The following is a 27,405-nucleotide window of genomic DNA, read 5'->3' on the forward strand; positions in this document are numbered from 1 at the left end:
TGTGGGGGAGGAGACCAGACAGTGAGGTCATCTGTCTCATCGGATTAGGGAAGGAAGTCGGCCGTGCCCTTTCATAGGAACCATCCTGGCATTGGCCTGGAGCAATGGAGGGAAATCATGGAAAACCTAAATCAGGATGGCCGCACGCGGGATTGAACTGTCGTCCTCTCGAATGCAAGTCCAGTGTGCTAACCACTGTGCTACCTCGCTCGGTCACTGTTAGACTTGTCAGAATTTACTACTATACTGAGAAGGGTTTTTAACTAGCTTACTCTCATGATTCGATACATACAGTGTTGTATTTCTTTTATCTAGGCTTTGATGGTGCATAATGATATGACAATACACTGCCACATCTCAAGCAGAAAAGAATGAATTGATGAAAATGTAAATGACACCTGTAGTAAGAAGCATGATTATTAGAATGAAAGTAAGAAATATAAACATACAGAGAAGAAGGATGGTAAAGCAAAAATCATAAGCCCAGCAGAGGTTTTTTGTAGCCAGCTTTTTCTGTAGACAGCTTTTTTTTTTTTTACAGATATTCCAAGGACATGTTCTACATAGTTCGATCAGGCAGGGTACATTCCTGGAATGACAAAACATTTTTGGACCAAATGTTCATAGACAGCATAGGCAGCTGCATTTAAGATTCCTTGATGCTCTCAGCATCAGATTTCCCATAGCATTGTGAGAATTCTCGCTTGTAGCCAAGCTCAGATTCCACACATTGTTGTCATTGTGCACTGGGTGAGAAATTTTATGCAGCATATTGCTTCAAAGAATTACTAGGAACCATTCATCTATTATTGGACCAAGGTCAGTTTTCTGCACTGCTACACTTATAAAGTCAATCAAAGTAAGGACACCAGATGCATTTTGACACGGGAAATAGGATTCAACTTGTCAGTGCTCAAAAGTCGATAATTAATGCCCTATAGCTATGTAGCTGCATTATGAAAGATTCTGAGATTTTACCACTGGATGCGAAAACATCCACCACTAACGGTTTGTACACTGCCCCCAGCTGGCTTGCAGCAACTTCCATCAATAATCTCCACAAATGAAACAGGGTAACAGTTAAAGGTCAAAAAGTAATTAGTCCCACAAAAAGTCACATTTGCCATAGAAACAAATTTGGGCATCAATCAAGCTTCGCCAAGTAAGTCATTGATAATAAATACCACATCCTGCTAACTAGTGGTTCCAAGCTCCAAGATCAGGTTCCTTCTTACCAAGCATATGTATGCTCAGTAAATTGCAACCCCTATCAGAAAACTGGAGAATCACTAAGCAGAATTCCACACCTGCACAAGTGGATGAGCTTCTGAATTCTGGCAGTCTTTCTGTAGTACTAACAACATAACTTCATTGATTATAAAAGATCACTAACTCTCAACTAGAGAAATGCATAACAGTTTGCAACACCTCCTCTATCTCAGAGTCATCTGACTTGCTTCCAACATCCATAAGGGCTGTCTGCCATTTCCTTGATTTTGTGAGCTCTGCGCAGCTCCGTGGAACTGTTTTAACATTCTACCTTTTAGCCAGTTGGTAAAAGTGGACTTACAGTGTCTGCAGACTTTACAAGAAGTGCAGCAGTTAGTAATTCGGTAATGAACCATGGGAAATCTAGACAACCAGTCATGAGTGGGGTGTTGATAGCCATTCAAGACATGCTGGACGGAGGAGGAGGGGGAGAGAGGAGAGAAGGAGAAAGGACTTGTTGGTGTATTGGGGAGATTGGAAAGATGTGTAGTATTGGTGTGGGAGCTGGAAAGGGGATAGGTAGATGGGAGACAGTGACTACCGAAGGTTTAGACCAGAGAGGTTACCAGAATGAAGAATATGTTGTAGGGAGAGTTCCTACCTGCGCAGTAGAGACAAGCTGGTATTAATAGGAAGAATACAGATTGCTTGAGCAGTGAAGTAGTCATTAAAGTGAAGCGTGTCATGTAGGGCAGCATGTTCAGCAACTGGGTGGTCCAGCTGTCTCTTGATCACAGTCTGATGGTGGCTCTTCATGCAATGTGGACAGAAAGTTTGTTAGTTGCCGTGCCCACGTAGAGAGTGGCGTAGTGGTTGCAGCTTAATTGGTAGACCACATGCCTCCTTTCATGGGTGGCCCTCCTTTGATGGAGTAGGAGATGCTACCAACAGGACTAGAGTAGATAACGGTGGGAGGATATACGGTACAAGTCTTGCATCTGGGTCTAATGCAGGGCTACGAGCCGGGGGCAAGGGGTTCTTAGCAGAGGATGAAGTAGGGACAGAGAGGGATATTGTGTAGGTTCAGCAGGTGGCGGAATATCACTGTGCGATGGGTGGGGAAGATATTTCTCATTTCATAGCATAATGACAGCTAGTGGAAATCGTAGCAGAGAATGTGACTCACTTGCTCCAGTCCGGGGGGGGGGGGGGGGGGGGGTTACTGAGACTGAGTCATGAGAAGAGTGCTCATTTGTGGCTTTTGGACAGTGGGCATGTGGGAGGTGACTGGAGACTCAAGGCACAAGAGATCTGTTTCTGGACCAGGTTTGGAGGATAATTTCAGTCTCTGAAAGCCTCCATGAGACCCTTCGTATTTTTGGAGACAGACTTCCCATCACTATAGATGTGGTGACCATGTGTGGTATGCTGTATGGAAGTGTCTTCCTGGTATAGTATGGGTGGCAATGACTGAAATGGAGCTATTGTTGGTCATTGATTGGTTTAAAGTGAATTATCACCACACTGTCTTTTTTTGTGAGTTTTGAACAATCTTCGTTAACACTTTTAACCACATTGTCAAACTGGCACTTTACAATGCCTGAGATTTGAACATTGTTATTTACACTGTTTGTCAAGAGTTCCCATATGTTGCGGCCGTGACTGTCGCCGAATATTTTTGCTTTCTTCTTCTGTTGTATCTTCTTTGTAAAATCAGTTCTACATGACGCTGAGAAGACTTCTTTCGACGTTTCTTTATGTCCATAATCTTCCTTAATCAAGAAATCGTCTTCTCTTACCGAGAAGGAGTCTGGTTTGTTTACACCTGGTTCCTTGTATTGAAGATGTACCTCTGCGCCACATATACACTTATTCTACAGAGTTGCATATTTGTTGTTTAGAGTAAGTAAATCACTCTGAAGTACTCTGATTTTTTCGTCATTTTCCTTGATGGTGTTTCTAAATTTGTTTTCCACAGCACCACTAACACATGTGAAACAAGTCCATATGTAGTACTCGTTTACAAATTTCAAGCTTAATTTAGCGCACTTCTCGTGAAACCAGCGGTAACAGCCTTTACACTGAATACCTTTAATCACATTTTTGTCACACATCTTACCAGGCAGACATTCCATTCACCTGAGCCGTACATTATCTTGTTCTGTGATATTCTAGACACTGAAATAATATATCATCACTTGCATGCTTTATAAGTAGTTTCATGTATTAACAAACTTGTATACTCATAAAACATGTACATCTTATTATTTTACATGTGCAGTCGCAAAAATGACTTTGAGCTCATTGTAGCAGCTGATGAAGATGGTCATGCTGAGGGCTCTTTGTACTGGGATGATGGAGATTCTATGAGTAAGTTCAAATCTTTCATAAAATTATATGAATTTTAAATCATATATAAATTCAGTCCTTACATTATCTGATGAAAAGTACCGGGATACCCCTATGTAATGCATAATTGACCACTAGATGGCCCAAGAGGTTGACCCACTGATGTAAAAGAAAGTGAGGAGTATGGCGTTGTGGGTAGAGAATCAGCAACAGCAGAATGGGTCAGTCAGGAGAGCTGCTGACTTAAAATGTGGAGTAGTCATTGGGACATTTCAACCCTTCTGAACCTGACCAGCCATCTGTTGGTGATGTGATTTTGAAGTTTGAGATGCGAAGGAGCAACCAGGTTCAACAGAGACCAGGCAGGCCACGTGTACAGATGGATGGGGACTCTCAAGCATTGCAGAGGCTAGTCGTAAAAAACCACAGGATATCAGTGAAAGAAATCATGTATGAGTTCGGGAGTGCTACCAGTAGTCCGTGCACACGGAATTAGAAAGAATGGATACAATGGCCAAGTGGCTCCATACAAACCACACATTGCTGTAGATGTAAAGAGTGATGGCGCTTGACAGGGGATGATTGGAAACAAGGGATTTAGAGGAATGACCAGTGCTGTACTGTGTTGCACCCCATGAAAGCTTTTGTGTTTGGCGAATTCCTGTAGAACATTAGCTTTCACCAAGTATTGTGCCTGTAGTAAAGTATGGAGTAGGTGGTGGTGCAGTAATGTGTGCGTTTTGTAGTTAGGTTGTGGTCCCCTATAGTGTTTAAGAAAATGCTAAATGCAGAAGGAATATGAACACAGTTCACAGTATTGCGTCCTGTGTGCAGTAGAGAAACTGCTCTGAGATGATAGTTTTTTGTGTCAGCATGACAATGCACCCTGCCACAAAACAGCATCCATGAAACAATGGTTTGTGGGCAACATTCTGAAATGGACTGGCCTACCTAGAATCCTGACCTGAACCCATTGGAACATCTTTGGGATAAGTTAGAATATTGACTTTGCTCCAGACCCGAGCAGCCATAATCACTACTGTCTCTGGTTTCAACTCTCAAGGAAGAATGCGCCGGCACTCCTCCGGAGGCATTCAAACACCTCACTGAAAGTGTCCTCAGCAGAATTCAAACTGTCATAAAGGCAAATGGAGGGCACATCCCACATTAATGCCAACAATAGGTGTCTGAATGCTTTTGATGATATAGTAGTAGTAGAAGTAGAAGTTTGTTGTCTCATAACATACAATTTCAAGCCATTGACTTAAAAGTACAAGAGACTCGTCAAAACACAAAAATTGGTTTTCTATTTTCCTTATTATACCAGTAATATAATGTACAGTACTGAATAATTACTTAATTAAGCAATTAATAATTTTTCGTCAAATGTAACAAACTTTTAAGATGAACAGTTCTAAGTACTTTCTCTCTCCTGCTCAAATTTTCAGGTTGTCATTTATGAATTATTCTACTGAATAATAACATTCCTGCACTAATTTCTCATATAAGGATTTTTTCAGTGTTTCTAAATTTATGCTGAGCAGTTCTCTTCCTTTCACTTTGTTATAAATTTTCATACTCATATAATGTGGAGTTTGAGCATAAAGTTTTAAATGTTGGGTGGGCAGCATAAAATTATTTTGATTTCTGGTGTTGTAATCATGTTGAAAATGATTTGCTACAAGTAAATCAGGGTTACTGTGTACAAAGATAATCGGCTCATGTATGTATAGTGAGGGAACACTAAGTATACTCAGATTTTTTAGGAGTGGGCGACATGATTTTCTTCGCCCTACATTGTGCATATTTCTAATTATGGTTTTCTGAAGGTTTAGTATTCGACACATATGGTTTGAGGTACCCCAAAACACAGTTCCATACCTTATTACTGACTCAAAGTAGCTATGATATACTACTTTTCTTATGCCCATACTGGTAGCATTGTACAATATTGTCATTGCATATGCTAGGCTATTTAATTTATTTGCAAGGTACTGTATGTGTGACCCCCATGATAGATTTTTATCTAGTTGCATTGCTAGGAATTTCACACAGCTAGCTTCCTGCAAATCCTGGTTTCTGTGACTGACCTGAATATCGTTTAATTGTGCTTGTTTATTTTTAAATTGCATTAACTGGGTCTTTTCCATGTTTAGTTTTAACCCATTTAAATCAAACCAGGTATCTAAGTTTTCTAAAGTATTTAATACAGTTTGCGGAATTTGATCTGTAATGTTACTTTCAATGATTAAATATGTGCCATCTGCAAATAGAAACTGAGTGACACTCAGTATTAAGTGACTGATCATTTATGTAAAACAAAAGCAGAATGGGACCTAAGACAGAAACTTGGGGTACTCCTTGTGAAATGGTTTTCCATTTTTAATAAAAGTTCCTCTCTCTGATGTTATAACCACTATTTATCTTTGGTTGGTTCGATAGGGTTTAAACCATTCTAATTCCGTGCCCCTAATTCCATACTTTTCCAGTTTACAGAGTAGCAAGGACTGATTCACACTATCAAAGGCCTTTGATAGATCACAAAAAATTCCTGTGGCATGCAGTGAGTTGTCTAGAGACAAGTTAATTTTATCAACAAAATTATTTATAACAGATGTTGTGGTTTTGCCTTTTTGAAATCCATACTGATTCTTTGAGATTATTTTAAATTTTTCTATGAAGTTTTGAATTTTTATGGTGACTACCTTCTCAAATATTTTTGACAGTGATGGAAGAAGAAAGACTGGCCGATAGTTTTCCATGTGTTCTTTGGTGCCCTTTTTGAATAGTGGCTTAGCTGCTGTGTACTTCAGTGTTACTGAAAAATGACCTTCTTGAAGGGACTGGTTAACTATTGTAGTTAGTGGCTGCACAATTATTTTAGAGACTGTTTTTAACACTTTTGCTGGTATCCCATCCCATCCTGCTGGTGTCTTACTTTTTAGTGACAATATCACATTTTTTATATCTTTTACCGTAGTTTTTGTAAATGTGCTGAAAAATTCACCGTCAAGTTGCTCACGGTTGAAGAAATTTACCGTGTCTGGATACTCTGCTACAGTGACATTAGATTTGTTTACATTTATAAAGAATTCATTAATCAATTGAGAAATTTGAGTAGGGTTTACAGTAGTTTCATCTTCTATCTTGATGTCAGAAATATTATGGCCTCTACCTGTGGCACCTGTTACAGCTTTGATCACTGACCATAATACCTTTGATTTGTTTTCACTATCCAATATAAATCTATTATTTGGCTGTTCTTTGGCTGCCTTTACAACTTTTTAAAAATATTTTTGTAATCTTTTACATATGTAACAAAATCAAGACTTCTGTTGTTTTAGTTCCCTATGTAGTCGTCTTTTTTTTGCACTCAAGATTTTTATTCCTTCAGTAATCCACTTTACTTAATTTCCTACTTTTTTATGATGTGAAGTAATGGGGAAAGTTTCATTAAAAACAAGCAGGAATTTTTCCAAGAAAGTAGCAAAATTTTCAGAGCATAAAATATTGTGATCTATAGACCACTCCATCTTTTTTAATCTATGATAGAATAAGTTTATATTTTCTTTGCTTAACTGGCATTTGGTGTAGGTTTTTTTCGAGCAAGGATCTATTATTTTTGGTAACTCCATAAGCAGAGCGCAATGATCAGAAAGTCCTAAATCTAAACAAAAGTTATTTGCCTCATTATAAGTGTAATTGGTTAAAATATTATCTATACATATTGCAGACACTTCTTTTACTCGAGTGTAATTGGTGAAATTTGTGCTGAAACCCGATGTTTGAATCATATCAATGAATTTTGTTGAGTTATTGGCTTCACTGGCTAGATCTATGTTGAAATCAGCGGTAATTATGACTCTTTTCTTGGTTTCTTTTTGAAGTTTTTGCAATAGGCACTGGAATTTTGACAAATAATGTTTCATTATTTCAGTGCCTGGAATTCTGTACACAGATAAAATTACAATATTTTTCCCTAACTCTACGCAGCGGCTTTCAAATATACATTCTTCGTAAAGGGAATCGAAATTGAGTTTTGCGTTATATTCCATTGATCTTTCCACTAGTATGGAAAGTATATACATATTTAAGTAAAAAAAATGAAAATGAAAGTCAGATGGAACATTAGAGAGCTATTTAAATACAGAAAGATAAAGAAAAGGAAGGAGTAAAAGAGCTTGTAGAATTTACAGAATGGGAAGTGAAACCTGTTTCTAGTTCCTGGAGCAGGGAAGCTAGTTATTAACACTGTGTAACAATCTCGCAGTTTCCTTTTGAAAATATGGTGCAATTTGTCCAAAAAATATTCAACACAGCAACAAGTTGAAAATGGGTAGTGTTTGCAAGGATTAAGGGGTGAGTTTGAAAATCTTTTAATTTAATCAAAGAGATGTGCCTTCTGAAATATAAGTGATGGGGAACACAGAGTACCAAAAGCAATTAGTAAAGTTTTTTCCAAGTTTGTTTACCTGCTGTCTGAAGTCTTGTTTATTTACATTCTACGATCTTTGCAATATTCTAGGAAATTTGTGGTAAGGAAGCTCTTGAACTGCTTCTGTTACAAGGAAAATGCTGAGAATAATGTGCAATTGTTTGCAGATACATATGAAAGTGGGCAGTACACTTTACTGAATTTTACTCTGGATACGTCAGTGCTGAGCAGTAATGTAGTACACTACGGTTACCACACACCGATGATTCTTGATGGTGTGCTCATTATGGGAGTGCCAGGTCCAGTTAACACAGTTATTATCAGTGATGAGAAATGGCCTTTTTCATATGATACAACTAATAAGGTGAGTACATTGAATGGTAATTTTTGTCACTAATTTATATTCTGCTTGTAACTAAAGAAGTATTTTGATGTGGAAGGTTTGGCTAGCAGCAGCGCACAAATTGTAAACTCAAATCTTTAATTCCAATTCAAGCAGTTTCTCCTGTGGAAACTAAATTGAGTGAGAAGTGTGTGAAAGTGCACAGTTGTCATGAGACTAGGACCTTTGTGATACAGTACAGATTCTTGTGATATGGTGTTTTGAGTAATATGTCTTCTGTACAAGTTGTATCAACTACTTACATAATTTCTCTCTCAATGTCTGGGAAATACCTCAATCAAAAATCAAAAGGCCACTACAACATTCTAGGTGTTACTCTGAGGTGGAAGCAGAGCTCAACGTTTGTAGCACCCATCTTCAGGACCCACTGCAATTTTCTAGTTTGTACCTAGGTGGCAGGCATAAACAAGAGACTCCATTGGTTATTTGATTACCTCAATTTCAGCTTTCTTGACCTGTGTGATAAGATGGAGAATTCCCCCTCCCCTCCTTAAACCTCTGCCGCATACAACTAATAGGTCAGGGATAAAATATATCCAAGAAACAGGTACTTGGATAGCAGAGACTGTGGCATAGCTGTGAAGGGGAGTGGAGAATGTCTAACACAAATTTAGACATATTGTAGGCTTTCTCTTAGATAGTGTATGCTGTGGAAGATACCGGAAGTGGAAAGACCCCTCCATAGTTTAGTAACATTATTATGTAATTATTTTGAAAACAGAGACAGCTGCATAGCAGATTCAAACAAAAACAGATCCTTTCTGGCAGTACAAAAGCTGAACAAAGTTAAAATAAGTTTAATGATAGCTACACGAGAAATATTCATTAACTTGCATAGCAAGACCATTGAGTTGACATGAAAAACTAAAAAGGTTTGTTACTACATATAATCAGTTGATAGAATGAAGTCATCTGTCCATATGCTCACTGATTATGATCACACTGCAACAAAAGATAATAAAAAGTCTCGACTACTGAACTGTCATCAAAATGGCTTTACTGAAAAGACCACAACACAGTTCCTTTTTAATTGTTGCATAGATGCAAAAAAAGACAAAGATAGTAATAAGTGACAATAAAATTGAAAATAGCTCAAGTCATTTGATGCAGTGGGAGAGTGTCATATAAATACTGAAGAAACTGAACTGGAAGACTCTTGAAGACAGACATAAACTATCCCAAGAAAATCTATTAACAAAGTTTCAAGAACCGTCTATAAATGATTACTCTAGGAATATACTACAACCCCCTATGTATCGTTCACACAGTGATCGTGAGGATAAGATTAGAATAATTACTGCATGCACGAAGGGATTCAATCATTCTTCCTGTGCTCCATGTGCAAATAGAACAGGAAGAAACCATGATAACTGGTACAATGGGACATACGCTCTGCCAAACGACTCACAGTGGTTTTGCAGAGTATAGATGTAGATGAAGATATATGTACAGCCACTGGACCTTATGGTGATGGACGTTACATTGTGTATTATGAAAGAACCGACCACTCCTTTAGCTTCACTCTACTGTTGATCACTGCATCAGTGGAGTGTGCCACACTATTGGGTACAGGTGTAGACCATTCCAGTCTTTATTGAATTGAAAGTAATTCAGCATTCTTTGTTTGTTCACAACATACTAAGGTTGATGCTGTGTGTTTTTTCTTCCAGGAAGCCTTTGGTATTTTTTTCTATCATCACTTTGTATACATGGTATGTGCATGAAGAATATCAGAACAGGCGTGTGATTGGATTGAAGACTTCCTAACTAATAGAACCGATAAAATTTTTCTTAGTGGGAAGACATCATCAGAAGTGAATATAATAGCCTTTGTATTTCTACGATGTGTAGTAGCACCATTGTTGCTCACAATGTGGAATGAACTGTTTGCAGATAATACAGCTTTATACAGGAACTCACATTCTTAGAATACTGTTAGGAAATCTAGGAAGAATTGAAGACAGCTGGTCCCTGGTTAAAAGATTGTCGGTTCACCCTCAACATAAATAAACATAATTTAATTTTACACATAATTTTTAATACTCTGTGTACAGGGTAAACATTAATAAAACTGGCAAACTGCAGGGTTGGATTCCTGAATGGAAATGAAGGGGAAAAAGTCCTATGAACAGGTGACTGGAAATGGACAGTGTGCGTGCAACGACAACAAATAGTACCAGAACACAGTACAGAGTTGCATCGCATCCAGCTCACAGCAGATGTTCATAGTGGCCTCCATTGGACCGCAGATGGTGGGGGTAGTGGCACAGCGACCGTAGACTATAAGGAAATAGTGGCTTTCGTGCAAGATACACTTAATTGTACATGTTGGCGGGCAACTTACCTGGAGCTTGTACAATGGTTCGTCTCACATCCTGTAGAACCTGGTGCTCCAGATCTGATTTGCAACACAATTACATCTTACTGCTAGAATTGTTTGGTCCATAAGGTGGGAGGGAGTTCAGAAGTATTCAGTACGTCCCAATAGGAGACACTATGAGAAAGGCAATGTGCATCACAGAAAGTCTTATTCTCAAATTTGTGGTTACCCATATTCCAATGTGAGTAAAGATTCGTATTCCTTCATTCAACCTGCATCTCACATATAGATCATGGGGGCAAACTTAAAGAAATTTGGGCTAATTCTGTGTGGTGCCAACAGTCTTTCTCCCCATGCACTGTTCACAGGTACTGTGTGCATTCACACAAAAACTATGAACTTGTACTGCTTCTCAACATCTCGTTCCAGCCTTACACATTTATCAAAACTTCTATGTCATGATTTCATGACTGCTGCAAATGCTTCTTTAGCATTCTTGTCTAGTTACTGGAAAATCAGTGATGCATTAGTGGGCATGACTAGTAAATGTGCAACAATGGAGAGTGTCTTTCATTGTGCAAAATGTATCTCTTTTTTCCAAATTTTGTATTAAAGTAATGTATAAAATAACACAGTTATCATCTTCAAACTTGTGTTTTTTAATGTCACTGTTGCTAATTCATTTTCAGTGTCTACTCATAAAGGACATGAAAATCTCATTACACAAGAATTTCTCAGTCCACTGGTCATAAAACACATTTAGAGACTGAGAATAGAAGAGTCAAGAGGCTGCTGTTTTTTCCAATAGACTAATCATTGCTTCTGAGTCTTAGTGATTCTTCATTATCGTGTCTACATTTTATGTACCATTCTATAATAAACTTGGATAGGACAATACTGATGCATTGTATTAATTTATATATCTTATTATTGTGTTTATCATTTACTGTATTCTAGCAGTCTGAGTTATTTGTGGCTTATGCATCATAATTTTTATTTCAAGTGCACTATTGTATTAGTGTTTGATTCCCAAATGTACAGATCTTATTTTTCTTTGATTTCTTCATTATACAGTTCGCCAAACTGAAAAAGAATTCCCTGATAATTGCTCTAATTTATAATAATTTTGATTATTTATGTTCGCACACCCTGAAACAAACCATAACAAAACTGGTAACCATTCATTTCAAACTAACTGTGGTATGCATGTTAATTGTATCGTGTATCTACAAGAAATGTACCATTTTACATTAGTGTTAAGACACTATTTTCATTTTGACACAAAGTAGATCACTTTTACAGAGACAAGAATGATATTACCACGTAAATAGAAACTTAAGTGTTTGGCTTCTGTCAGCCAAATTTTCTTGATCATTGTAAAAGGGAAGACTGAGTCTAATAATACCTTTCAGTGAAACTGTCAGTGTTTTTGCCTACTATTGTATTTAGTCATTCTGTGTGATTTGTCAGATAAAGATTATGTATACCAGACTGACTCTTTTCTGTGATTAAATTAAAAAAGAGAATATTATGCTCTCTGCATGGATAACTCTACAGTGGATGTTCCTATTTTTAATTAGATTGTCTGTGATGTTGTATGAAGTGATTTTAGAATTTTTTCTTAGTTGTGGAATAATTGTTCCCACTGTACAAACTCTGTGTGACAAATGTTGTAATCAAGAACATTGTGATATATGCATTAAAGAATAAAAATTGTTACCATATCATTATTTAATTCCATCCGGAGTTTTCCATTATTGTTTTAATTAGGATTATTACACCTTTGAGTAATTGGTACAATCTTTCTGTGTTTTATTGCTTCCAGTGAATAATGGTGCTCTTCCAGGTGTTCTGTCGAGTTGTTGTTTCCATTTTACACACAGTATTTTGATGGCCAACCCAGCCATGTTCTGTAGGTGCTACAAGTTTTTCTGTTATGTGTACTCTCTGCCTGCACTCCAACAAGATTTTAAGTACTGCTGGTATTGCACTGCTTGTGATGAAGCAAGCTGGGATAAATTTTACTTCCCCTCTTGTTTTGCCATCTGCCTCTTTAAATTTGTTTTTTTCAATTTGATCTAATTACCATTAACATACATGAGTATAATCTGCATTTTCACAAAAGAGAAAGGTTGGCCCTCAGTTTTAAAGGATATAACAGTGTATCTAATTTTGTGCTTAGTTTATATTTTAAAAAAATGGTTCAAATGGCTCTGAGCACTATGGGACTTAACATCGATGGTCATCAGTCCCCTAGAACTTAGAACTACTTAAACCTAACTAACCTAAGAACAGCACACAACACCCAGCCATCACGAGGCAGAGAAAATCCCTGACCCCCGCCGGGAATCGAACCCGGGAACCCGAGCGTGGGAAGCGAGAACGCTACCGCACGACCACGAGATGCGGGCAGTTTATATTTAAAAACAAAGATGATATGACTTACCATACGCAAGCGCTGGCAGGTCAATAGAAACACAAACACACACATACATACACACAAAATTCTAGCTTTCGCAACCAATGGTTGCTTCGTCAGGAAAGAGGGAAGGAGAGGGAAAGACGAAAGGATGTGGGTTTTAAGGGAGAGGGTAAGGAGTCATTCCTATCCCGGGAGCGGAAAGACTTACCTTAGGGAGAAAAAAGGACAGGTATACACTCGCACACACACACATATCCATCCGCACATACACAGACACAAGCAGACATTTGTAAAGGCAAAGAGTTTGGGCAGAGCTGTCAGTCGAGGCGGAAGTAAAGAGGCAAAGATGTTGTTGAAAGACAGGTGAGGTATGAGTGGCGGCAACTTGAAATTAGCGGAGGTCGATGCCTGGCGGATAACGAGAAGAGAGTATATACTGAAGGGCAAGTTCCCATCTCCGGAGTTCTGTACCAGGTCGGGAGGGTAGTTGCGGGATGTGAAAGCTGTTTTCAGGTTGTTGGTGTAATGGTTCAGGGATTCCGGACTGGAGCAGATTCGTTTGCCACAAAGACCTAGGCTGTAGGGAAGGGACCGTTTGATGTGGAATGGGTGGCAGCTGTCATAATGGAGGTACTGTTGCTTGTTGGTACAGAAGCAAATTACCAGAGCCACTTCCTCATCCCCTCAAACCCAGAACCTCCCACAGAAGAACCACAAAAGTGCCCCACTTGTGACAGGATACTTTCCAGGACTGGATCAGACTCTGAATGTGGCTCTCCAGCAGGGATACGACTTCCTCAAATCCTGCCCTGAAATGAGATCCATCCTTCATGAAATCCTCCCCACTCCACCAAGAGTGTCTTTCCGCTGTCCACCTAACCTTCGTAACCTCTTAGTTCATCCCTATGAAATCCCCAAACCACCTTCCTTACCCTCTGGCTCCTACCCTTGTAACCGCCCCCGGTGTAAAACCTGTCCAATGCACCCTCCCACCACCACCTACTCCAGTCCTGTAACCCGGAAGGTGTACACGATCAAAGGCAGAGCCACGTGTGAAAGCACCCACGTGATTTACCAACTGACCTGCCTACACTGTGAAGCTTTCTATGTGGGAATGACCAGCAACAAACTGTCCATTCGCATGAATGGACACAGGCAGACAGTGTTTGTTGGTAATGAGGATCACCCTGTGGCTAAACATGCCTTGGTGCACGGCCAGCACATCTTGGCACAGTGTTACACCGTCCAGGTTATCTGGATACTTCCCACTAACACCAACCTGTCAGAACTCCGGAGATGGTAACTTGCCCTTCAGTATATCCTCTCTTCTCGTTATCCGCCAGGCCTCAACCTCCGCTAATTCTAGTTGCCGCTGCTCATACCTCACCTGTCTTTCAACAACATCTTTGCCTCTTTACTTCCACCTCGACTGACATCTCTGCCTAAACTCTTTGCCTTTACAAATGTCTGCTTGTGTCTGTGTATGTGCAGATGGATATGTGTGTGTGTGCGAGTGTATACCTGTCCTTTTTTCCCCCTAAGGTAAGTCTTTCCGCTCCCGGGATAGGAATGACTCCTTACCCTCTCCCTCAAAACCCACATCCTTTCGTCTTTCCCTCTCCTTCCCTCTTTCCTGACGAAGCAACCATTGGTTGCGAAAGCTAGAATTTTGTGTGCATGTATGTGTTTGTTTGTGTTTCTATCGACCTGCCAGCGCTTTCGTATGGTAAGTCACATCATTTTTGTGCTTAGTTTTATTTATGTAATTGATTTTCTTGTTTATTTTGACTGTTCCTAGTGAGTATCGTTTGTTATAGGGTGAAATCAGTAATTGTTTAGTAACTTAATTCTGTTGTTGACATATAAACAAATATAAATTCTGTACTAAGTATAAACATTTGGGAGACAAAACAATAGCACTCTTTAAAGGATCTATTTGGCTCTATTAGAAATCACTAAAACCAAGCCTTAATTAATTCCAAAGTAATTAACAGTTTTGTCAGAAGTATTGTTTGCGTAAATATATTTGTTAATTTCAGAGTTTAAACAAATAATTTGGCCTAAACCTTCTAGTAGAAGAAACTGTTAAAAGGAAAGAATTTTTCAATGTATTCTGTTAACAACATCGAACAATGTGCAGTTTCAGGGCCTGTTTTGTGATGAAATACAAGGGCCCGATTTTTGGTCACGGGACAGTCAGTCCATGGCTGAGTTTCATACAAGGAACCTGTGTTGAATAGAACGACAACAATGCATTGACTTAACAGTGAAATAAATGTTACACCAATAGGCTGTGTGTAAAAACAATGACATTATCTGTTTCCATATGTACCTGTTTATTCTTCAAGAACTGTGAACTTTGTGATTAGGTTTTTACTCCTTGTAGATGTTCAACAGGAAACTATTGCAGCATTATGTGGATGTTCACCTGCAAACTATTAATGAGGCTTACGGAAAGTTAAACAATAGTGCACTGGCCATATGAAATGTGTATATTGGGGGTTGTGAAAAGTGAAAGTAAACATCTGTGGAACGCAACTGTGCACCTGTCAGTGTCCAAATTACAAGTCCCATTTTTCAGCCAGTGTAGCAATGCAGTATGTCAACACAGAGGACAACAAATGAAGAAACAAAGCAGGTGAAGCTACACGTATCTTAATGAACTTTTGTTTTTCGGAGGTCATGCCTACATTCCGTGAAATACAAATTCTCTCAGTGTTTTCCCAGCCTTGTGGCTCTGATGGCCAATGAGATTTTAATAAAGTGTGTACCAGAACACAAGCATTATTTAAAGTGAAATCTGACATCTTTATTTCAGTAGATTCCTTTATTATGCTGTCCCAGAAATTTGGCATTTCCACCAAAATACTGGTCACATTATATTCCATTTTAGGACTATATTTGAGGCAGTGCTTGAAAATGGCTGATTTGCTTGGTTATTTTAGTCACTAGAACAGGAGGGAACTAACTGACAGACATGTGACATGTGTGGTCACTGCCTGCACTTAAGCAGATTTTTAACTATTGTTGGTATTGCACCGCTGTTTATAGCAGTTCGATTCCTGCTGTGCACCTTACACTTTAATGCTCTCTTGTTTTTTGGAGGTTGTGCTGATATTCTGTGAAATACAAGTTCTCTCCGTGTTTTCCCACCCTTGATCATGCATTTCTCTAAAATATACAGGGTGATTCAAAAAGAATACCACAACTTTAAAAATGTGTATTTAATGAAAGAAACATAATATAACCTTCTGTTATACATCTTTACGAAGAGTATTTAAAAACGTTTTTTTTCACTCAAATACAAGTTCAGAGATGTTCAATATGGCCCCCTCCAGACACACGAGCAATATCAACCCGATACTCCAACTCGTTCCACACTCTCTGTAGCATATCAGGCGTAACAGTTTGGATAGCTGCTGTTATTTCTCGTTTCAAATCATCAATGGTGGCTGGGAGAGGTGGCCGAAACACCATATCCTTAACATACCCCCATAAGAAAAAATCGCAGGGGGTAAGATCAGGGCTTCTTGGAGGCCAGTGATGAAGTGCTCTGTCACGGGCTGCCTGGCGGCCGATCCATCGCCTCGGGTAGTTGACGTTCAGGTAGTTACGGACTGATAAGTGCCAATGTGGTGGCGCTCCATCCTGCTGAAATGTGAATTGTTGTGCTTCTTGTTCGAGCTGAGGGAACAGCCAATTCTCTAACATCTCCAGATACTGTAGTCCAGTTACAGTAGCGTGCTACATTTTCATCACTCGTTCTCGGCCGTCCAGAACTTTTCCCTTTGCACAAACACCCATTCTCTGTAAACTGTTTATACCAACATTTAATACACCACCTATTAGGAGGTTAACACCATACTTCGTTCAAAATGCACGCTGAACAACTGTCGTCGATTCACTTCTGCCGTACTCAATAACACAAAAAGCTTTCTGTTGCGCGGTCGCCATCTTAGCATCAACTGACGCTGATGCCTAGTCAACAGCGCCTCAAGCGAACAAATGTACAACTAAATGAAACTTTATAGCTCCCTTAATTCGCCAACAGATAGTGCTTAGCTCTGCCTTTTGTCGTTGCAGAGTTTTAAATTCCTAAAGTTGTGGTATTCTTTTTGAATCACCCTGTATATATAAAACAAATCAATATGTATTCTCATCAGGTTACCTTCCATTAGGAAAGGGGGTGCACTCAGCGACCGTTATGTGATTTATAAATGATAGAGTGCAGCAATCAGTCGTCCTTTTTTGCAGGTTTTATTATGCAAATCCAGATTTTGCCTAGTGCCTAGCCATTACACAGGCCAACAAATATTTATTTATTCCCCCGCCCCCCCCCCCCCCCCCCTTGGTAGCTGATCTTTATAGATTTTTATGAGCTGAATCCAAATCTAGCCTTAGTTTTTCTGTATCACCCATAGTTTTCAAGCAATATGCTTTTTGTTATATAGTATAAAGATCCAGTGCTATGGTAAATGGGGAAATTAATGAAACGCTTTGTTACAACATAAGCATAGTTTGTATTTACAGTAAGCTACTTAAAACAATGATATGTGTTAATAGAGGTTTCACTTGTCACCTGGAACTGGTTTGTATTTTCTTTTTCTTTTTTCTTTGAAGCTTCTTTCATAGCTTTTTCTACAATGAGTCACTTGCTGAACTTCTCGGTGACGTGACCAACAGTGGCAGATACTTAAAATGTGGTCCATCTTTAGGCAAAGCCTTTACAAACTGTTTCATTAGGCCTAACTTTATATGTAGAGGTGGTAGGAATATGTTTTTTGGATCTATGAGGTTTTTGCATAAAATGTTCTCACCAGGTTTTAAAGACTCCCTCACAGTCCAGTTCTTTCTGCACCAGTGTTGATCCCAAGCCCTACTGTCCCATTCACACAAGAAACATGGAAATTTGGTAAAGCAACCTTGCTGACCAAGGAGCATGAATGTTAACTTTTAGATCGCCACATATCATACAACCACGAGCAGAATAGCCTATTTTATTTAGCATTATTTCTAGGTTTTCATAGCTTTCTTTCATATGTACAGAATGTCCAACAGGTATAAATGCATACATGTTACCATTGTATAGTAAAACAGCCTTTAAACTAGTTGTGGATGAATCAATAAACAGCCTCCAGTCTTCCTTTTTGTATTCAGTACGAAACTCATTCACCTACTGGGAATGTCTGAGCAGTATACTAAATCACCTTGTTGGAAAAAACTTGGAAAATTGCTGCTCTCTCTTTCTATACATGGTTTCAACTGCCAATAAGTTCTTTTTTTTTAATCTAGAGCCAAGCAATCCGGCTTTTTCTTTCGTTAAGCCCAGATCCCTAGCCAAATCGTTAAGCTCGGTCTGAGTAAACAAATTGGGCTCTAGGCTTCCTGTATTACAATAGAATTCACCATCATATAGTTAATCTAGATCACATTGTACATCAGAAAATACTTTCGTTGGAATAGAATTTAAAGCGTCTGGTGGTTCAGGAACTGGCAAATCTACACCATGCCCTACTGGTCGGATGGTGGACAGAAAGTTAGGGTAGCTTATTACCTTCTTGTTTTTTGAATTATGACCAGTAACATCAACACTGCAAAAGTGAACAGCAAATCTGAAGGCCTTTTTCTCCTTTTTGGACCATTTTCTCAGATCTTCAACATACACATAACATACCTTATGTGGTACCCAAGATTTATCTTGATCACCAAGTTTAGATCCAAAGTATGATAGATAAACCTTTTTCACAAAGTCTGCAATGTTTCTTTGGTGTTTTTTAATCGCAAATTCACCATGGATATAACAAAAACTGTCAGCAGAGTTTTTACAACCACAATTAGACATTGTGCTGAGCACATGTCCAGGAAACAGGAAAATGAGGTTAGCTTGTCAGTAAACAAAACACCATCTGTTTACACAAAAATAGAAACGACCTTTTTTTGCCAGCAACTGCTTTTCAGCAGTGCTACCAACGTCATTTACATTCATTAAACCTCCTTTTTAAATTATTTTAACTATGTAAAATCTGTTAAATTCTTTAAAAAATCACTTAATTTAATAAATTTAACTGCAAAATGTTAAAAATGGTGGGCGATACAGCTTTTTAAGTATCATATTTGGATTTCTCACCCTAAAAAACATATGTATAAGGTATTTTCAGCAAAAAAGTTATTCGATTGTTGGCCTGTGTTATCAATGCACTATTTTTTAAACTCAATGCATGTTAGTTCCATGATGTTCTGTGACTGACGCTCGCACAACAGGGAACAAACACGCATTGAGTTTACAAAATAGTGCATTGATAATGGCTAGACACAAGCTGAAATCTGAATTTGTGTTATAAAACCTGCAAAAAAAGGACAACTGATTGCTGCGCTGTATCGTTTATAAATATGTATTCTGCTTCAGAGAAAGGCACCTGTTATTTCAGTAGATGCAGTATGTCAGTAAAGTCTTCTCAGCTCCTTGTGTATTTTCATACTTGTCAACAGACAATTTGTAACAGTGGTTGACTGATAGGCACCTTCTTTTCAACTATAGTCATCTGGAGTGAGAGCAGGGAAGAGGGTAGGCAGGAGAAGGACAGGGACTGGCGAAGGTTGAGGCCAGGCAGTTACAGGAATGTAGGACGTATTGCAGGAAGAATGCTCACCTACACAGTTCAGCAGAGCTGGTGTGGTAGGAAGAATACAGATGGTCAGGTTGTGAAGCAGTTATTGAAGTGAAGCACATTGTGTTGGGCAGCATGGTCAGCAACTGGGTTGTCCAGCTGTCTCTTGGCTAGGTTGTTGGTGGCCCTTGATGCCTCAGAACATGTCCTACCAACCAATCCCTTCTTCTAGTCAAGTTGTACCACAAATTCCTCTTCTCCCCAATTTTATTCAGTATCTTCTCATTAGTTACGCGATCTGCCCATCTAATCTTCAGCATTCTTCTGTAGCATCACATCTCAAAAGCTTTTACTCTCTTCTTGTCTAAACTATTTATTGTACATGTTTCACTGGGCTACACTCAATACAAATACTTTCAGAAACAACTTCCTGACACTTTAATCTACACTCGATGTTAACAAATTTCTCTTCTTCAGAAACGCTTTCCTTGCCATTGCCAGTCTACATTTTATATCCTCTCTACTTCAACGATCATCAGTTATTTTGCTCTCCAAATAGCAAAATTCATCTACTACTTTAAGTGCCTCATTTCCTAATCTAATTCCCAAAGCATCACTTGATTTAATTTGACTACATTCCATTATCCTCGTTTGGCTTTTGTTGATGTTCATCTTATATCCTCCTTTCAAGACGCTGTCCATTCCATTCAACTGCTCTTCCAGGTACTTTGCTGTCTCTGACAGAATTACAATGTCACTGGCGAACCTCAAAGTTTTTATTTCTTCTCCAAGGATTTTAGTTCCTATTCTAAATTTTTCTTTTGTTTGCTTTACTGCTTGTGCAATATACAGATTGGATAACATTGGGGATGGGCTACAACCCTGTCTCACTCCCTTACCAACCACTGTTCCTCTTTCATGACCCTCGACACATATAACTGCCATCTGGTTTATAAACAAATTGTAAATAGGCTTTCATTCCCTCATTTTACCCTTAACGCCTTTAGAACTTTTGTTCCCTGATTTTACCCTTGACATCTCTAGAATTTGAAGGAGAGTATTCCAGTCAACATTGTCAAAAGCTTTCTCTTAGTCCACAGATGCTAGAAACCTAGTTTTGCCTTACCTTAATCTATCTTATAAGATAAGTTTTAGGGTCAGTACTTCTTCACGTGTTCCAACATTTCTACGGAATCCAAACTGATTTTCCCCGAGGTCAGCTTGCACCTGATTTTCCATTCACTTGTAAGGAATTCATGTCAGTATTTTGCAGCCGTGACTTATTAAACTGATAGTTCAGTAATTTTCACATCTGTCAACACCTGCTTTCTTTGCGATTGGAATTATTATATTCTTCTTGAAGTCTGAGGGTATTTCACCTGTCTCATATATCTTGCTCACAGGATGGTAGAGTTTTGTCAGGACTGGCTCTCCCAAGGCCGTCAGTAGTTCTAATGGAATGTTGTCTACTGCCGGGGCCGTGTTTCGACTTGGGTCTTTCAGTGCTCTGTCAAACTCTGCATGCAGTACCATATCTCCCATTTCATCTTCATCTACATCCTCTTACATTTCCATAATATTGTCCTCAAGTACATTGCCCTTGTATAGACCCTCTATATACACCTTCCACCTTTCTTCTTTCCCTTCTTTGCTTAGAACTGGTATTCCATCTGAGCTCTTGATATTCATACAGGTGGTTCTCTTTTCTCCAAACGTCTCTTTAATTATCCTACATGCAACATCTATCTTACCGCTCGTGATATATGCTTCTACATCCGTACATTTGTCCTCTAGCTATTCCTGCATAGCCATTTTGAACTGCCTGTTGATCTCATTTTTTAGACGTTTGTATTTCCTTTCACTTACCTCATTTATTGCATTTTTATATTTTCTGTGTTCATCAATTAAATTCAATATTTCTTCTGTTACCCAAGGATTTCTACTAGCCCTCATCTTGTTCCTCTGGTGCCTTCTTTATTTAATCTCTAAAAGCTACCCATTCTTTTTCTACTGTATTCCTTTCCCCTGTTCTTGTCATTCATTCCCTAATGCTCTCTCTGAAACTCTCTACAACCTATGCTTCTTTCAGTTTATCCAAGTCCCATCTCCTTAAATTCCCACCTTTTTGCAGTTTCTTCAGTTTTAATCTACTTTGTATTTGTATTTGTATTTCTTTATTGGTTCTGTTAATCGTGTTTAGGTACATATTTTGCACAAACGATGTAGGACAAGTCAGGTTGGTACAGTATATACAACATCATACACATTGTTATTTTGAAAGGATGAATAATTAAAAATTATTCAATACATGTTGAATATCGATGACAAATTTAATATGATAAAATAAAATGATAGACTTATTAAGAATATTTGAGCAATTACTCTACACTTTTCTGGTACTCTAAAAACTCAGAAACAGAATAGAAGCAGTGGTCAAGCAAGTACTCTTTCAGTTTTACTTTAAACTTTTGTAAATTTTGCATCTGTTTTAAATAGGATGGCATGTGATTGTACAGCATTATGCCAGTATGATACACTCCTCTCTTACAAATGTTTGTACTTACTGTATTGACATGCAAGTAATGCTTCTGCCTAGTATCATGAGGGTGGTAATCACAGTTATACTTGAAGATATTTCCATCTTTTAAAATACTTCCTTTTGTGAAATTTAATATTTCATACATATATAAGCAAGGAAGAGGCAGTATACTGAGATTTTTAAATATTGGTCTACAGAAGTCTCTGTACTTAGCATGGTTTATTATTCTAACAATCTTTTTCTGTAGCCTAAATGTTTTGTTTGTACCTACGGAGTTCCCCTAAAAGATAATGCCGTGCGTCAGCAGTGACTGAATACTGCCATGGTACATTGTGATCACAGATGCACAGCTTGTATTTTGTGCAAGGATTCTTGCTGCGTACGTAAGTGTGTTTAGCTTTTTATTTACATGGTTAAGATGTGTCTCCCATTTCAGGTTTTGCTGAATATGTATACCTAAAAGTTTTGTGTCGCTCACAGATGAGACAGTTTTTCCATCAATTTTAAAAATTGGTCTTGCAGGATGTAGTTTCTGTGAATTGTAGAAATTGACTGTCACTGTTTTTTCATTATTTATTATTAGCTTGTTTGTTCTGAACCATTGTGTCAAATTTTGCATTATACCTGTAGCTGTTTTTTGTTGGCTTTCCTCATCACGTGATTTGATTAGGATATTTGTGTCATCTGCAAAAAGTACTGTTGTCCCTTTAGTTATTTTTTCTGACAAATCATTAACATAAAGAATGAAAAGAATTGGCCCAAGGACTGATCCTTGAGGAACTCCATATGTAATGTTTTGTGCATTACTGTAAAAATTACAAATTTTTTGTGTTTTTATGTCTTTGTATTTTATTTGAGTGATCTGTTGACGGTCATGAATGTAGGAATGTATCCACTTGTTTGGCAGGCCTCGTATTCCACAATTACCTAGCTTCTGCAACAGAATATTATGATCAATTACATCGAAGGCTTTACTGAGGTCAAGAAATATGTAAGACACATGTTTCTTATTATCTACTGCAGTTAGAATTTCATTTAAGAAGGTATAAATAGCTGACTGTGTTGATCTGCCAGTTCTGAATCCGTGTTGTGCATCACTTATTATGTTTTCTTTATTTAGAAAGGCTGTCAGCCTTCTAAGAAATAGTTTTTCAAGAATTTTACCAAAGCCTGACAATACTGATACAGGTCCATAGTTTGCAGCTTCATGTTTGTCCCCTTTCTTGTACAGTGGTGTCACTTTTGCCATTTTCAGATTTTTCAGGAATATATCACTCACGAATGATGAATTGAAAATATCCATTAATGGTTCTATGATAGATGTTACACTTGCTTTGATGATAATATCTGGTATTTCATCAGTACCTGCTGAATACTTATTGGGTAACCTTTTTATAATGACAGATAATTCCTCAGGTGTTGTTTGGGACATGAATAGGGTTCTTGTAAGAATTTTTGTATCTGACTGGAGTGTATTGCTGTCTGGTTGTGGGTTGTAATGTTTGATAATCAGGTGGTGTGCTACATTAGAAAAGTAGTTGTTAAATTTATTAGCCACTACAGCTCATGACCAACAGTTTGTGGTCAGGGTCCACATCGATCCCTGGAAATGTCTTACAATTTAAAACATAGTTCCTAAATCTCTGTTTTACCATTATATAATCTACCTGAAACCTTCCAGTGCAGGCCCCTTCCATGTCTTTCATGTGTCTTAAACCAAGTATCAGCTATGATTAAGTTATGCTCTGTGCAAAATTCTACCAGGCAACTTCTTCTTTCATCCTTGCTCCCATTCCATATTCATCCACTACTTTTCCTTCTCTACCTTTTGCAACTATCGAATTACAGCCCCCCATGACTATTAAATTTTCGTCTCCCTTCAGTATCTGAATAATTTATTTTATCGGAGATTTCTTCAATCTCTTCGTCATCTGCTGAGCTAGTTGGCATATAAACTTGTACTACTGTGGCTGGTATGGGATTCATGTCTATCTTGGCTACAATAATGTGTTCACTATGCTGTTTATAGTAGCTTACCCACATTCCTATTTTTTTATTCATTATTAAACCTACTCCTGCATTACCCCTATTTGATTTTGTATTTATAACCCTGTATTCACCTGACCAGAAGGCTTGTTCCTCCTGCCACAGAACTTCACTAATTCTCACTATATCTAGGTTTAACCTATCCATTTCCCTTTTTGAATTTTCTAACTCACCTGCCCAATTAAAGCAGCTGATATTCTACACTCTGATCCATAAAAAACCAGTTTTGTTTTTCCCGATAACGACATTCTCCTGAGTAGTCCGTGCCCGGAGATCTGAATGGGGACTATTTTACCTCTGTAATATTTTACCCAAGAGGATGCCATCATTATTTAACCATACAGTAGAACTGCATGCCCTCGGAAAAAATTACGGCTGTGGTTTCCCCTTGCTTTTAGCAATTCACAGTACCTTGACAGCAAGGTCATTTTGGTTAGTGTTACAAGGCCAGATCAGTCAGTCATCCAGACTGTTCCCCCTGCAACTACTAAAAAGGCTGCTGCCCCTCTTCAGGAACCACACGTTTGTCTGGCCTCTCAACAGATACCCCTCCATTGTGGTTGCGGCTATTTGTATTACTGACGCATGCATGCCTCCCCACCAACAGCGAGTTCCATGGTTCATGGAGGGAAAGCATCTCTATCTGGATGTAATTGCTGTGGAAACTGACATGCTGTGTTTGGTGGACTTCATATGTACTCATTTGTAATATGAAAAATGCAGTGTACGTGTTGCTGTGCATCAAAGATCTTCTCAAAATGTGTCTTTATTTGTTTATTTTTCATGTTTTTCTCCTGGGTTCCATTTCGTAAAGTGCCAGGACGTTCTGTGCTTGTGTGTAAAACATTTACCATTCAAATGATTCAGAAGTTTCCCATTTCTGAGGGACAGTATACTATCACTTAAAGTGGAAAAAAGTGTATTTTCACCTGGGAATAAGTGTCTTTTTAACCGGGAATTTTTTTTCTTTGTCCACATACATACCCTGTTCGTTGCTACTTTATCAGTACCACTAGATTTTTTTAAAAAAATTTAAATTTTTTATGGTGGACATTACGACTTCTGAAGATCATATTTATATTGTCACATTGTAATGACAATCATGTTCTTATCTGAAAATGGGGTCATCAGTGAAGTGCAACACATAGCACTGAAAACACGTTTATTACTGAAACCAACATACAGGCAGAACAGAATTGTTTTTATTTTGGTGTTTTTCTCTTGCTTGTTTTGTTGCTGCATATTATTTTGCTGTAGTGGGCTAAAATAAAATTCTGTGTTAGATTATCAGTTGTTACGAGTCAAAATAATAAGAATTTAACTGAAAACTGAAGCAATGAAAATTTACCGGGTTTTCTCCCAGATGTAAAAGTTCCCAGATATTTCCTGGATTTCTCGGGATGTATACACACAGAATGAAGTTAATTAATGGGTATTGTTCTAAGCTTAATAATATATTAAGTCCATTATATTAAAAATTGTATTTATTTGGCCACCAACTGGCTTTCTACTTCTCAGGCCATTTTCAGGTGACAAATGAATATTGCAAACATAGATAAATATGATGTGTTACTTACACAGATATTATTTACATAGAAGACAGAGTGTTTACATATGAAAATATTACCCTTTTTTGACACTCAAAAATAATTACATGAACTAAAAAAGGAAGTAAACAAAGTTTTTAAGTGGGGACATACTTAAAAGCTGATGAGAAATAAGATGCAATAATAATTTCAATTTAATATTTGTAACAAAAACTTAAATTAGTACAGGGGAAAATGGAAACTGAGTCTGATCATTTAATACCAGGCTGGCGTTCCAGTGTCATGTGTTGCCTGATTTCCAGCAGGGTCATCTTTCTGTTTTTCCTGACAGAATGTAATACTTCAAATTCTACACCAGTGAATGGTTATTTGCAACAAGATGATCATCAAAGGTGGAATCTTCCTTCCTTAATCTCCAGCTTCTCTCATGTTCACATAGTGTAATAGATATAGCTCTGCCTGACTGACAATTATACACTTTTTTACACTGCTTGCAAGCGATTTCATACATATCACTTTGTGGCAAGAGTTGTGGCCTTTAGTATGGATAGGGATGGTGACTGCTGTGTGCAGATACGAGTTGGCGACACTTCACTCTCAGCTTCGGGCTGTTATGGCTTCTGTTACACAGCTTGAAGTTGCAGTGGACGGGCATCATTGTTGTGGGCCAGTCATAGGGATCCAATGGATGTTTAGCATGTCTGAGTCTGCCAATCAGTCTGCACGAGTGGCCAGCCCAGTTACTCCTCACACTGAGCTTGACCTCTCACCCGTGGTCGAGTGGTAGGTCACCTCGGGGCATGGCAGGCAGCGAGAGACTTCCTAGGCGGCGGGCGAAAGACTTCCTAGGTGGCGGGCGAAAGGCCTTCCGGTTAATCTGTCAAACAAGTTCCAGGTGCTGTCCGTGGCTGACACTGTCCCTCAGCCAGATGCAGTCACTTGGCCTGTTGCAGAGGAATCCTCTCAGCCTGCAAGGTCCAGACAATCACAGAGGACAGAATTATTGGTAGTTGGGAGCTCCAATGTTAGCCACATTATGGAACCCCTTTGGGACTTGTCAGCCAAGGAGGGGAATAAAGCCAATGTGCACTCCATGTATGTGCATGGAATGGATCCTTCCAGATGCCATTAAGAGCACAGGGTGTAGCCAACTGCAGGTGGTGGCTCATGTCGGTACCAGTGATGAGTGACACTTTGGATTGGAAGAGATTCTCTCTGGCTTTGAGTGGCTAACAGAAGTGGTAAAGACTGCAAGTCTTGCTTGCAAGATGAATGCAGAGGTCATCACTTGCAGTATAGCTGACAGGACTGATTGTGGACGTCTGGTACAGAGCCAAGTGGAGGGTTTGAATCAGAGGCTCAGACGGTTCTGTAACCGAGTAGGCTGCAGATTCCTTGACTTGAACCATAGGGTGGCTGGGTTTTGGGTTCCACTGAATTGGTCAGGAGTCCACTACACACAGGGGGCAGATACACGGTTAGTAGGGGCTGTGTGGAGTGGACTGGCCAGTTTTTTCAGGTTTGAGA

General features: G+C 38.6%; 1 protein-coding gene across 1 annotated transcript in view; it reads left to right on the forward strand.

Annotated features, from left to right (window-relative positions):
- Positions 1-12,024, forward strand: part of LOC124789394 (lysosomal alpha-glucosidase-like) — a 127,853-nt gene extending 115,829 nt beyond the window's left edge. The window contains exons 16-18 of the mRNA XM_047256730.1: positions 3,491-3,579; positions 8,161-8,357; positions 11,406-12,024. Coding sequence (XP_047112686.1) covers positions 3,491-3,579; positions 8,161-8,357; positions 11,406-11,468 — 349 coding nt within the window. The 3' untranslated portion in view covers positions 11,469-12,024. The remainder of the gene's footprint in view (positions 1-3,490; positions 3,580-8,160; positions 8,358-11,405) is intronic.
- The last annotated feature ends 15,381 nt before the right edge of the window (positions 12,025-27,405 follow it).

This window comes from Schistocerca piceifrons, chromosome 3 (genome assembly GCF_021461385.2).
Source record: "Schistocerca piceifrons isolate TAMUIC-IGC-003096 chromosome 3, iqSchPice1.1, whole genome shotgun sequence".
Taxonomy (NCBI): Eukaryota; Metazoa; Arthropoda; class Insecta; order Orthoptera; family Acrididae; genus Schistocerca; species Schistocerca piceifrons.